Genomic DNA, 12,327 nt, shown 5'->3' on the forward strand with positions numbered 1-12,327 from the left:
TTAGACTATACTATTAATAGCGTGTGGAGTCTTTGTTGGTTTTCTTACTATTCTCGAGTTACATTATTTAGTATTAAAGCCCTTGAGGAGGTTATGGAAATTCACATATCTTGTAGGTCTTTCCGGGTCATGGGCAGAGAGGAATGCTACTAGACAGTTAAGGGAGATCTTTCGTCACATTGTTGGAGATCATTTTTCATTTGGACATGTCATTGTCTGGGATCGCATGTGGAGGTGATCTACAAACCTACACTACTTGTGTGTTCTTTGTTAATATGCTAGCATTACTAATTATTACAATACTTTGGTTGGTTTTTAAGATTTGATCTTCGAATAGGTGGATTCCTTTATGCTATACATAATACAGAGGATCGGATATAGCCAGAGTCTTTGGGTGGTCGAGAGAAAGATGATGACAAGGGATTTGACTTCTCTCATCACATCATCACCCACTTCTTGTCTCATGGTAGCAGGTGTATAGGTTCTTGTTCTTCATCAGCAGTCCAAGGTGGTGTTCAGAGAAGCGTGAGCTTTGTGCGGTGCTACCTTGAGCTCTTGTGCCTTCCCACAAAGGCCTTGTTATGGAGATGGGGTGTTGTATAGCTCCTCTTTTGAGAGCATGCCAACCTAGACCATGCTACTCTTTTGATGGTGGTGTCGACATCATTAAGGTTGTAGTCTCCCCTCTTGTGTAGAGTGTCGTGCCCAAGCAAGCACGCTTCCATGAGGTGGTGTCTAAAGTGGATGAGGATGATGTGACAAGACCCTCTTTCAACTAGTACTCCATGTCCTCTATTAGAACTTGGACTCCATGAGATTTATGGACTTTTTATCATGCCACTTTAGGATTTTATGATACATGTACATTATATTTTCTTATATTTTGCTTTCATTGATTTGTATGTAGTGTTCTTCCATGTTGTGTGGAAACTGTAGCTAGGATGATATCCATCGACCATCAATATGATCGCATGTCACTTTGTGGATTCAAAGTGTGAAGATGATTGATGAACTCTAGAAATTCTATTTTTTTAAGTGCATTTACATAGATATTATTGGGTACTATTGATATTTGTTATGGTGGTGAATTGTTCTCGTCTTTCATCCATGAAATGTAATGTTTTTATTTATGTAGGTCAAATTATGTTGACTCTACGTTATGAATACTTAAATGTGAAATATGTATATTTCTATTGAGAAAATTTGTGATTTTCAGTATATTGCCGTACAATGAGTGTATCTTGTTGATATAAAAGAGTTATTACATTTTAATTCTAAGTTATCGCAATTTTATCGGCGTGAGAATATGAATTGTTAAAATGTGCTTACTTCTTTTGAAAGAGATTCTAATAGTTATAATCAAGTCTGGATTATATAAGATGACAGATGGTATCTGTGATGTTAAATGCAGGTAATGTTGAGTGTGGTCCATGGGAAAACACTATCCACATTGATGTTAAGGTTTCATGAGGCAACGCTGGCTAGAACTAAAGAGAATGTAGAAAGTGAGTGTTTGTGTTCCTGCTCAGTCCATGCTTGCTGCTTGGTTTCTGTCTCCACTCGGTCCATGCGTACTCAGTGTTTCAACTGCCTCCTAACTTTTGGACACCGAAGTAGACGTTAGTCTACTTGGTTAATTTTTAGATACAAGAGTGGGTGCATGAGATGCCAGGTTCACAATCCCTTCGGTTACAACTTGAAGTGCAAGTTATGCAAAGATTACAATGCAATAGAGTTAATCCTGTCTTGCTTAAGCAAGCATGTACACATGGGATATGCCACCTTCAATCCATAGTTACTTCATAGTATGCATGACCTTGATTGCTTGGGTTTGTTTGGCTTGAATGATGGCTTCTTTCACTCCCTTCACTTAATGTTGATGTGGCCCATGAGTGTGAAAGCGATGGAGAGACGCCCAATAGTTATCCTTGGGTTAACTCTCTCTCTCTCTCTCTCTCTCTCTCGCTTGCTGTGGCAGCTCCCCAGCTCTAGCATGAGGGGGAGCATGATAGAGGGAAGAATGTGTGGGGGGGGGAACGTTCGTCTTCACAAGAAAACACGGCAGCCCTTGCGAGAGAAAGGCAGTAATAGTTGCAATACACGTGAGAGGCTTGAAGCCCTATGCCTTCAGCCAGCCACAGTATAAGGAGAACAAAGGCAAGAAATGGGTGCACATCCGACTCAAAGGAAGCAGCGGCTGTGCCCGATTCAGAGCAGAAAAATAGTGTGGGCTTTGAGCCCTCCCACAAGAAGGAGCACGGTTTAGAGGTACATAGATTTCATGGGGAACGACAAGCAACCCCATAACCGTTTGGGGCACCAAGTGGGTGACACTCTCTCTCACACAAGTTTTGGAGATGTTTGGCCCTCCTAGATCATATAGGTCTTTGTATAAATTCCCATGAATGCGAGGGCCACGTAAAGCCTGTGAAAGTTTGGCAGAATCTATCTATCCATTCTATTATGCGTAGTATTGCCACGTGGCCGAGGGACGGATGTGTCGATGCGATGTGCATCCTTTCTTCCCGCATGTGCTCTTCATCTTCATCATCATCATCAACAGGTCAAGAAAATGGTGTACAGGCCACTTCTTCCTCTTCTTCTCTGGCTTTAACATTGGCCACCTTGTCGAAGCCCTTGTTTGATGCCCTCAGCGGGCAGAACAAGAGTGTGCAACAGGTGCTGCAATGTGCCTTTGTACCTGTCATGAAGAGTGCCAACAATCCTCCCATTGGTGCCTTTCCCTCGAACATCCTTCAAAGGCCCCCTCTTGAAGGACCTCGTCAACCTGGGACATCCCAACCCCCCCTGTGCTGGAGTACATGATCTCCCAGGCACCCGATGGCAAGATTGCTGAGATAGGCAGCGGGCTTGGCTACTAGGCTGCCATGCTCAAGAAGCTTGGAGCCGATGTGGTTGCCATAGATAACTTTTAAACTCTCCATCTCCCATCTATTTCCCTAAAACAATCTCCATGGACAGAGAGGGCTTCTGAGCTTCATCAAGCATGGGGGGCAGATGGCCGTGCTCAGTTCTTCTGCTGGCCACGCAAAGATAACCCTCTTGACAAGGCCAGCTTGACAGAGGCCTGTAAACCATACAAGACCTGCTTGGCAGAGGCATGCTTGAATGGCTGCACCTTTGACATGGCTGCCTGGGTGGGGGCCGGGGTATCACAGATACCACATCCACGATGTCTTCATGAGCTTTGCGACGCAGAAAGTGGCAGCCAAGCGTTCATCTGGCAAGGAGAAGAATAAGGCAGCCAAGAGGGCACAGAAGGTGGAGGATGTGATTTCTCACTTAGAGACATTTGCCAAACAGAAAGTGGAGAGGGATGCGTCTCTGGCTGCCTACTGCGCAAGCTTACACCCGGGTCAAAACCGCCACACTCTATCCATAGTATTGCGATCTTTCCATTCCACTCAAGTCTTCCACAACAACAACCAGCCAGCTGAAAAAACCTAAAGTTTGCAGCAGTCAGGGGCTGGGTGGGGGCCAGCCCAGCTAAAACAGACACTCTGCGCCTGTGCAAGCCTGAGGTTCCGTGCTGCGCAGCGCGATGATTGATAAGAGTCTGAGAGATGATGAAAGGTGGAGGGGAGCCACTCAGCACTTCCATTGGGCCACACTGTGTGTCGCAGAGCAGATTGCTTTCTCCAATGCGTGAAATTGATGCTAATTGTTTAATGGAGGAGCAAATGTCTCAGGCAGGGGGCCCTTTTGCCTTCCAGATCACATTTGCACACTCCCACGAGCCAGGACCACAGCACAGGTCTGGCCACATTATCATGATTAGCTTTGGCACAGGGAATCTTTTACTGCAGCCTCTCCTCTGGTCAGTAGTGTGTGTTCATAAGAAACGACCACAAACAATATGTAGCATGCAAGAGGTTGGTCATCGTAATGCGCAACAAAGCCTTCTTTATACCCGTGAGTGAGTGTGCAATTCCACTTAGAGAGACAGAGTAGAAGAGAGAGAAAGTAGATACGAGTCGTCACAGTATTGGTTCCCAATTAACCCCATTGAAGGCCCCCCAAGCAGGAGTATTTGCTTATATTAATCCTTGGAGAACTTACAATGAGTATGAAGGATGACTGAGGACTGCCAGACACAAGGACGACATAGACCCAACGTAGGCTGATCCAGTTGCTGTCCAAGCTCCTTTGAATCACTCTTCAATGACCACTATGCAACCCCAAAACTGAGGGATGCACATATGCTGGCTGAATGCTGAAGATGCCCTTTGTGGAGACCTGTAAACCGGCCCGACGGGCGGTGAAACAAACACTCGCACATAAAACACTTCAACACCATTGAGGACCTAGAAAAGGAAAACAAACAAGGGGAGCTAGAGTGCTCCTGCAAACAGTACACGGACACCGATTGGCCCCAAAACGCAGTGGCGCCCCTTGCGGTATTTCTTTAATTGATTATAAGAGCTTTGATTACAATAAGGCTGGGAACTCAGCCGTCACAGTAGAATTCCTGAAGCCTGCAAAGAACCTGCATCATGGCTTCTTGTCCACTCGGCATCCACAAACAAGTCCAGCCATTGTTCACATCGAAAGACTCTCTCCCATTGAATCTGCATACAAAAGCTTTCTCCCATGATCAGGGCTGCCACAACCATCCATAGTCTCTCACCCTATGAACAGCATCACACCCTGACACATCCAGACTTCCAGTGCTTCTGCATCACAACACAGACTCCCAAACTGTCTCTTAAAAGAGAACTCGTATCACAGCATAGGATACCATACAGTCGACACACCTGTACCAACCCTCTCTACCTTACAAGGGTACTATCCATCTCTGTCATGGATTCCCTGTTCCCTGTCCAATCAGTAGCAAGGCTGTACCAAACATGTGTCCATTCCTATACCTTCTGCCTGCATGTGACCTATCTCTTGGAGAAACCCAAAAACATGTTTCCTCGAGAAACCTACGACCATGTTTCCACATGAAACCCTTAGGCCTGTTTCCCTTTGAAACTTCTATCATGTTTCCATACAGAACCATTCATGGCACCATTCATCAACAGTGCCAACAACAGCATACATCTAGTTACCTGTTCCCTCACGAAACATCTGGCAACATAGAGATGCCCATAACTGTAGGTCCCTCTGTTCCTTTCTAGCAAGAAGAAAACAATCTGCTCCATGAGCACGCAGCCATGCGAGCTTGCATCACTCCCATGCCAAGAAACATAACCAAGTGACCTTGTACTTGCCTTGCAGCCGGAAACCCAAGTACATAGCTGAATTTGCAGCCAAACAAAAACAGCCCATAAACAGTCCCGAAACAGTCCCCAACGCGCCTGTATACTCAGCCACACAGCAGCCAACCAAACCTGCATCGGCCAAAGAAAAAGAGAGAGAAGTAGGCCTGTGTCTCTGCCCTATAGTGCAGCACAGCAGCCGACTTTAATCCCCTAAAAGCATGTGTAAACAAGTACTAGGTTGCGCCTCTGCACTCTGCAACACAGCCCCCGACTGTAAACTTCCCGACCACCCTTCCAAAGGTGTGTGGAGAAAAGCGCTTACCGTCTTGTCCAGCAGCCGCCTACAGTTTCCCTTGTGCGTGGAGAAAAGCATGCACAGTCTATCCAGCGTTGCCTGCAGATCTGTTTCCACGAGCCAAAAAGCACACCCATGGCAACCAGCTGTACCTGTCCGTACACCTGTACCTGCAGTCGTACAGCTGCCACGTGGATTGTACCTGCAGCTATCGATTGTACCTGCCTACGCCGCCTGAATTTGCAAAACTGCCAGCCGTCTGCACTCTGGTCGTCAGCGCCACACCTGCATCCACAGCCGTCACCTACTCTGTATGGCCTGCAGTCTTTAGGTCTGTACGGCCAGTACTGTACGGCCTGTCTGATTGGGCAGTTCTAGGCGCAGCCAATCACCTGCAGCAACCAGTCGACCAAGCTCTCCTCTCCTCCACGCATGAAACTTGCACACTTTCCAAAAGCTAGAGAGAGGGAGAGGAGAGAGACGTGGGCCTCCAAAAGTGGAGTAGTCTCTAAAAATTGCCTAGTGGCCTCCTAAGGTTTAAAACCTTTATAACTTTAATTTATTTATTTTTTGCCCACCAAAGGTTATAAAACCTTTTTAAATTAAAGTCTCTTTGCCCCTTCACACTTGGGGTTGTCCACACATGGGCTCCCTTTTTAACTCAAATCTGATGCCATTCACACTGTCCACCATGTCCCCGTGCACACCTGCATACTGTCCAGAGAAAAACACAAGGTCGTGACGAGACCTGAGAATGCTTGGAACTGATCCTGACTGGTGCTGAAATTGCTAAGCACTTCAATGATGGAATGGAGAAATGAAGCGATGTATTTATATGGTCCCATGCTGTTGGTCGGCCAGCATAAAGCTGTCGGCCAGTTCAGTATGGACATATAATACTCAAAAGATAGCATTAAATGCTATTTAATGCTGCGCATGAATTAAATGCTGTTTTTTTTTTTGCTGTCTGACTGCAATACTACAACCCTACCTGACCTGATTGGTGTTTGATGCTGGTCGACTGGAGTCTTGTAGCATTAAATGCTACCCAACTGCAGGAAGAGCATATGTGAGCTGCCAACTGGCTGCCCAGGCCCTCCTATGGCCTGGATGCTGCCACTTATGGGCTGGCCATGCCATGGCCTGTTAGCCCATAGGCTTACCTATACGCTACAAATGCAACCTAATACTAAGGCTGACACTACATGCACTATCTGATAAATTCTCCAAGTGGGTTAAGAGGACTGACACATGCAGTCTCTATATGGCTGTGGAGCCTGACCTACGTAGCTTGTGCCTAACATGTCCTGGTCTTGGGCTCACAATGGGGCCATGGCATAAGACAAAATATTCCTAAAAAGGTAAATCCTGCTGATGAATGGTGCACTGATGTAGAGCCAGTGTGTCATATAGCACTCCAGTGCAGGGTGCATGTGACGCAATATCTATCCATCTATTATTTTCTCTCTTCTATACTCCTAATCACGTGGCACCTCCCCTTAAGGCCACATGGCCAGCTCCCCAGAGAAGAGTGAGGCTCACACTCAAAGAAGAGCCAGTTTCAACCCCGTCTACGAATGCCTGTGGTTGCCCTGGGCCCAAGAGGTGCAATACTACCACCACTGTGATGTTCGAGCAAATTTTATGGACTATATCTTACTACGAAACAAGAGTTGACAACTCTTCCAAAAAAGCGTGGATAAAGGCCATGTAAGAAAATCATGACTCCATTTACCAATGACACTTGGCAACCCCTTTTTTTTCTTCACTCCCCTCCATTGGTATCGTAGACTTTTGAGGTTCCTTATTTATTGAATTATTACATTTCTAAGGGAGTGAGCTACGCTTGGCCTACATGGCAAAAAATTTTGAAAATAAACGATCATAACTCGTCATGATAATTCAAAATTGATGAGTCATCACATCCCACAAATAATCTTCACCTCAGTGTGGTCAAGCAATGCAATTTTTGCACACTAAATGCCCAACTAATATTTCAGAATATGGCATTGAGATTCGATACTTAGAACCAATAACACCATAACAAATATGATTTCTCTTTCTCCACGACATAGGTGTCTTAGAATCTATTTAATGGCACTACGTTTACTATGATCATTCCATGAATAAAGTGATCATCAGAACTTAAGGTTTTCAGAAGAGAACATGTTCTCAAAATTGCACACTTGAGTGCGCCAATCGTGCCAATAAGACATCTTGTTCTTGCTTCACAACAAGTAGAGACGCATACTCCACATTCAGTTTCTGTATGAAATCAAAGAGTGCAAATTAATAAAGTGAAAATTTTACATTCGATGTTCATACAATTCAGACTTGAATGGTGTCCTTAACATAGCTTATCTTATTTGTGCTTTACGTACTTGTACATACTCCACATTCAGTTTCTGTATGAAATCAAAGAGTGGAAATTAATAAAGTGAAAATTTTACATTCGATGTTCATACAATTCAGACTTGAATGGTGTCCTTCTTGTACTTAACATGTATTATACGTATTGTACCTGACGTTTCTAACCATCTTGCGCTGGCAAAATGCAGGTGGCATGCATTTTAGTCTTGCCACCACACAAGGGTATCCCCTCCAAATAGGAGGCACCAGTGAAGCTGGAAGCCCCAACACTACAGGTCTTATTCCCTCCTCCACAAATAGATCCCAATAGGAGCATATGGAGTGAACTAGGTAGAATCCCTTCACATGGATCATTCCCATGACTGTTCCAATACATATAATATTTTTGCCGGAGATTAATTCCACACCTCCCCCAACTTCCTACTGATGATTACACATAAGATTCTTTCCTTAGACACTGTAGCTACTTACTAGCTCTATCCGGGGAACGGTGTGGAGTATTGTAAAACTATTGAAGAAGTTTCCAATAGTGTGATCTCATATGTTACTTGTATATCAAGAAGAGGGAACCAAATGAATCCTGGAAGTATTTCAGACAATGGTAGGATGGGATTCAGACAACCCTGAAAGATGAGAATGCCTCAACATAATGGGGACAAAAGAATATGTAATTAGTTCGTCTCGTTGTGGCTTATTCCTCACACCATTGGTTCAGCGATTTTTGGCGTTGGTTAGAAGTACCAGCTCTTGGATCAGCCAAACCCTAGATATTTTGAGGGCCTCTGAGGGTGTGTAGACCTAAACATGCACTGTTTGCAGAATCCAAGATATTTTGTTTATTAAAAAAAAAAACAGCCAAATATGGACTCACCTCCAGCTCCTCCTGCTGCCGTGCAATCTCTGCCCTTTGATCTTTTAGTTTCTGTGGCCTTGATGCAATCTCTAATGTGACAGAATACCTTGATTCAATGGCTTTCTGTTTTGCAGCTTCCACCCTTTGAGCTTCCTCACTAACCTGATTGAGAACGTGCTTTGACATCTGGAATCAAGAGAGAAAGAAAAACACAGATTGCTCAAAACCTGCATATAAAGACTCACTTTGGAGTCAAGAAAGTACATGATGTACGTTGCTTTTTCTTGCCGTAAGTGTTTGTGTGCATGTATGCATGAGATTGCTATGGTGCTACATCACAGAGAGCCCTCGATTTAGGGTATATAGAGGTGTTCCTTAAGGGTTTCGTCTCGCTAAAAACTATGTACGATTTCTTAGCATGTAAGGGATTGCGTTTCTAGAGAAACACTCAGCAGACACAAACATTCAGAAATTGCTTTTGTGTGTGATTGTTTGACCTGATGGAAATGGACGATCTTGGATTGGAACGAGGCGCAGGCCTGAGCAATTTCGCGACTTCTGCTGAAGTCGGAGGGGTGCAGCAGACGGAGTCGGCCGGAGCCATCCACGATCACTGCCGATGCGGCCTCTTTTGTTGGTCTTCCTGCTGCTGTCGCTGCTGCCATGCTGCACCGGCTAACTACTCTTCTAGGGTGCCCAATTTGTTGTGAGAGCTTAGGCCCTTTACTGCCCAATTTTTGGTTTGAATAGCCATTCAACAGACGCGCTCGATAAAAGCATTTTCTTAACTGGAAAAATGAAGTTGTTCTGCTCTGTTCCTTTGAAGATAACAAACTCCTCTTTTTTGGTGGTACTTGATTTTTTCCAAAAGCCTCAAAATTCTTCTCCACACCCCTTCAAATCTACATACAAAGGCTAAAATCTCTTCCTTTTCCCCTTTTTTACAACCTACTAAGCTCCCTCCAAAGGTCTTGTGGATTATCATCCTTCCCATATTTCCTTCTCAAAGCATTTCTTAATCGTCCCCAATCACCCTTATCCTCTTTTGCTAACACATCCTCATACCACTCCCTAGCTACTCCTTCCAAGAGTAACCCTACCATTCTTAACTGTAGGCATCATCATCCCTATTGTTTTGCTACTAAGAGCTACTAACTCTATCCTTCTTAGAAATCTATCCACATTGTCCCCTTTCTCTCCTTTGAACAACTCATACCTTGAACCAGCCCCACAGGTCTTGAGTTGACCCATAAGTGGGTTCTAAATTGTTGATCAAAGATCTAACACAAAGCTTCTTTTTCCTCAGTGGGGGCACCAAAACATGTGAGACTTGCCCTTTACACCAGAATGCCTCTATAGCTAGCCAAGGTGCACCATAAATCTTAAATAAAATCACACTAAACAACCATCTCCACAAACTAGCGCAAGTTCTCTCTCCTTAAATTGAAAAGGCTTCATTGGACATGGAGTGATAAGTGAAACCTTGAGATGATGGAAAGTAACAAGAATGCAAGAAGGTTAGCCACTCAAGGCATGGAGTGACAACACGGATGTGGGTCACCATCCTAAGGCAATACTCAAGGCATAGAGTACGCATGGGTTTGGGTCACCATCCTAAGGTAATTGCCAAGAAGGCCATGGAAGATTGATCTAGGCAAGGAGATAATCAAATGGTCATGTATCAAAAGATATCAAAGATGTACAAACTATCCCATAAGTGACTTATATAGTTACTTACTCCTAGGGCCTTTTACACATGAGCTGCCCATAAACCCAAGTCATAAGTCCCATATCATGTTCTTAGGCCCTCATCCTACATGTGCATGTGTAGTACAACCAAGCACATAATTTCCTATACTACAAACCATCCCCTCCTATAATGATTTCATCCTCGAAATCAAAGGGTGGTCGTATTAAACAAACCAAAACCAACCCACAACATGTGGATTCATAAACCATAGTAAGTTCCAATAGTCCATGATCCTGTATGATAAGCCAAGTCATCACCAGCATACATCAAATGAAAACCCTCAAATATTGATGTAAAGAAACATCAACATCAAAAGGTCCTCATAGCCCCCTTGATTAAATGAAAAACTCCATGGACCAACTCCCAAGCTCTAGAACATTTTAAGATTCTTCCTTAGCCCTAAAAGATGTATAAGCTCTCCTCTCAATCCCCTGTAATCATCCCCTATTTCAAAATGCAAGAAAACATTGTTTTCCCTTGTTTTTGGCCTAGAGAGAGAAAATGTTCTAAAGAGAGGTAATTCAATTTTGAGAGATTTTTAGATAAAAATTTTCTCCTTATATTTAAGATGAATTCCCCTGAAACAGAAGTTCAAAAAGAATTTTCCAATGTGCATTAGAAATTAATTGAATATGTGTATTAGAGACCTTAGCCTAAGGTCCAAAGAGTGTTCTAAAGGGCCAATAGGATTAATCCAAGTGTTTCAATAAGAAAAATGCAAAGAATAAAAGAAAATCTCCCAAAAATGAGTAAATTCTCACATAAGATGAAGAGTTGACTAAGTATTGGGTTTATTAGTTAAAAAATGAGGTTTATTAGTTAAAAAATAAATTTTTGACACCTCAGTAATAAGGAGGGAGGGGGCTCATGAAGGAGGCACCTATTTCACATCATTACTTAACATTTTTAATTAAAAAAATGAGATATTTTTATCTCTCCTCTTTCAAACTGGATCAAAAAGTGAACCAAACTGGTCCAAAACTTGTCCAAAATGGATCAAACTGGTCCAAAACTTGTCCAAAATGGATCAAACTGAAGCTGGAAGCCTCTAGATCCCAGTTGGACTTGGTTGGTGGCCTCCCTCTCCTATAATTAGACCCTCGTTCTTTTTTATTTTCATCTTTGTGTATTTACATGCCATTATAATCTTCAAATTAATGTAATTTTATTATCCCTCTATTTTGCCTATTCTTTGGGAAGCTTTGGAGCTTCACTAATCTTCATCCTCTCTTGGAGATTACCCTCTTCATCTTGGTGGCCAAGCTTTCTCTTGTGGGCTTCACTTCTCTCTAAAGAATAAAGCCAAAAACCAAGGGTAAGCCTAAATCAATGGTGTTTTTCTATCTTTTTCAATGGTAATCTTCTTCCCAACCTCTCTAATGCTTGGGAAGCGTTTTAATCAATGGTTTTTTCTTAAAACCAAGCTTCTAGTGATTCATATTGTTCAAATGGTTTAATGCTAATCTTTTAATGCTAATCTCTCTTTTAGAAAGTTACTCATCTTTATGGTTGAATCCTTCTTGGAGGGATGGATCTTAGTATTAATCTCATTTTTCTTAATCAAAACTCTAAGCTTAGATAGAGATTAAGCATTTTTATGATTTTTATTAAAATGATGATTAATTCATTCAAGCTCGTTTATGATTAGAAAATTCATAATTATTCATTTTAAGTTGAAAGAGATTTTATGCTAACATTTTTGTAATTATTTTCATATGGGAATGACAATGGGATATTTTTAAAAATAAACAAGAGATTTAAATGTAATTATGCTTATAATTATGCATTTTTAGATTAAAAGAGGAAATCCCACCATATTTTAGATAATTAGCAG

General features: G+C 42.8%; 1 protein-coding gene across 3 annotated transcripts; it reads right to left on the bottom strand.

The window, feature by feature from the left end:
• Positions 1-7,486: 7,486 nt before the first annotated feature.
• LOC147617387 (uncharacterized) lies at positions 7,487-9,561 on the bottom strand. 3 transcript variants are annotated; one of them, XM_086775394.1, is made up of 4 exons: positions 9,241-9,561; positions 8,762-8,929; positions 7,902-7,925; positions 7,487-7,785 (listed from the first exon to the last, which is right to left on the bottom strand). In XM_086775394.1, the coding sequence occupies exons 1-4, from the start codon at positions 9,406-9,408 to the stop codon at positions 7,693-7,695; spliced, it is 453 nt and encodes a 150-aa protein (XP_086631520.1). In that variant the 5' UTR covers positions 9,409-9,561; the 3' UTR covers positions 7,487-7,692. The 3 variants fall into 3 exon arrangements, with proteins under 3 accessions (XP_086631520.1, XP_086631522.1, XP_086631523.1); XM_086775396.1 differs by lacking the exon at positions 7,902-7,925 and having other exon boundaries at positions 9,241-9,559; XM_086775397.1 differs by lacking the exons at positions 7,487-7,785; positions 7,902-7,925 and adding an exon at positions 7,933-8,470 and having other exon boundaries at positions 9,241-9,560.
• Positions 9,562-12,327: the final 2,766 nt, after the last annotated feature.

The sequence above is a fragment of the Cibotium barometz genome, chromosome 36 (genome assembly GCF_041138505.1).
Source record: "Cibotium barometz isolate CiBa-2024 chromosome 36, ASM4113850v1, whole genome shotgun sequence".
Taxonomy (NCBI): Eukaryota; Viridiplantae; Streptophyta; class Polypodiopsida; order Cyatheales; family Cibotiaceae; genus Cibotium; species Cibotium barometz.

Coding starts and splice junctions, on each gene's coding strand:
- LOC147617387 (XM_086775394.1), bottom strand. CDS start 9,408: ATGGCAGCAGCGACAGCAGCAGGAAGACCAACAAAAGAGGCCGCATCG. Junction 8,930..9,240: donor AGATCGTCCATTTCCATCAG/GTCAAACAATCA, acceptor TCTTGATTCCAG/ATGTCAAAGCACGTTCTCAA. Junction 7,926..8,761: donor GGCAGCAGGAGGAGCTGGAG/GTGAGTCCATAT, acceptor GATTTCATACAG/AAACTGAATGTGGAGTATGT.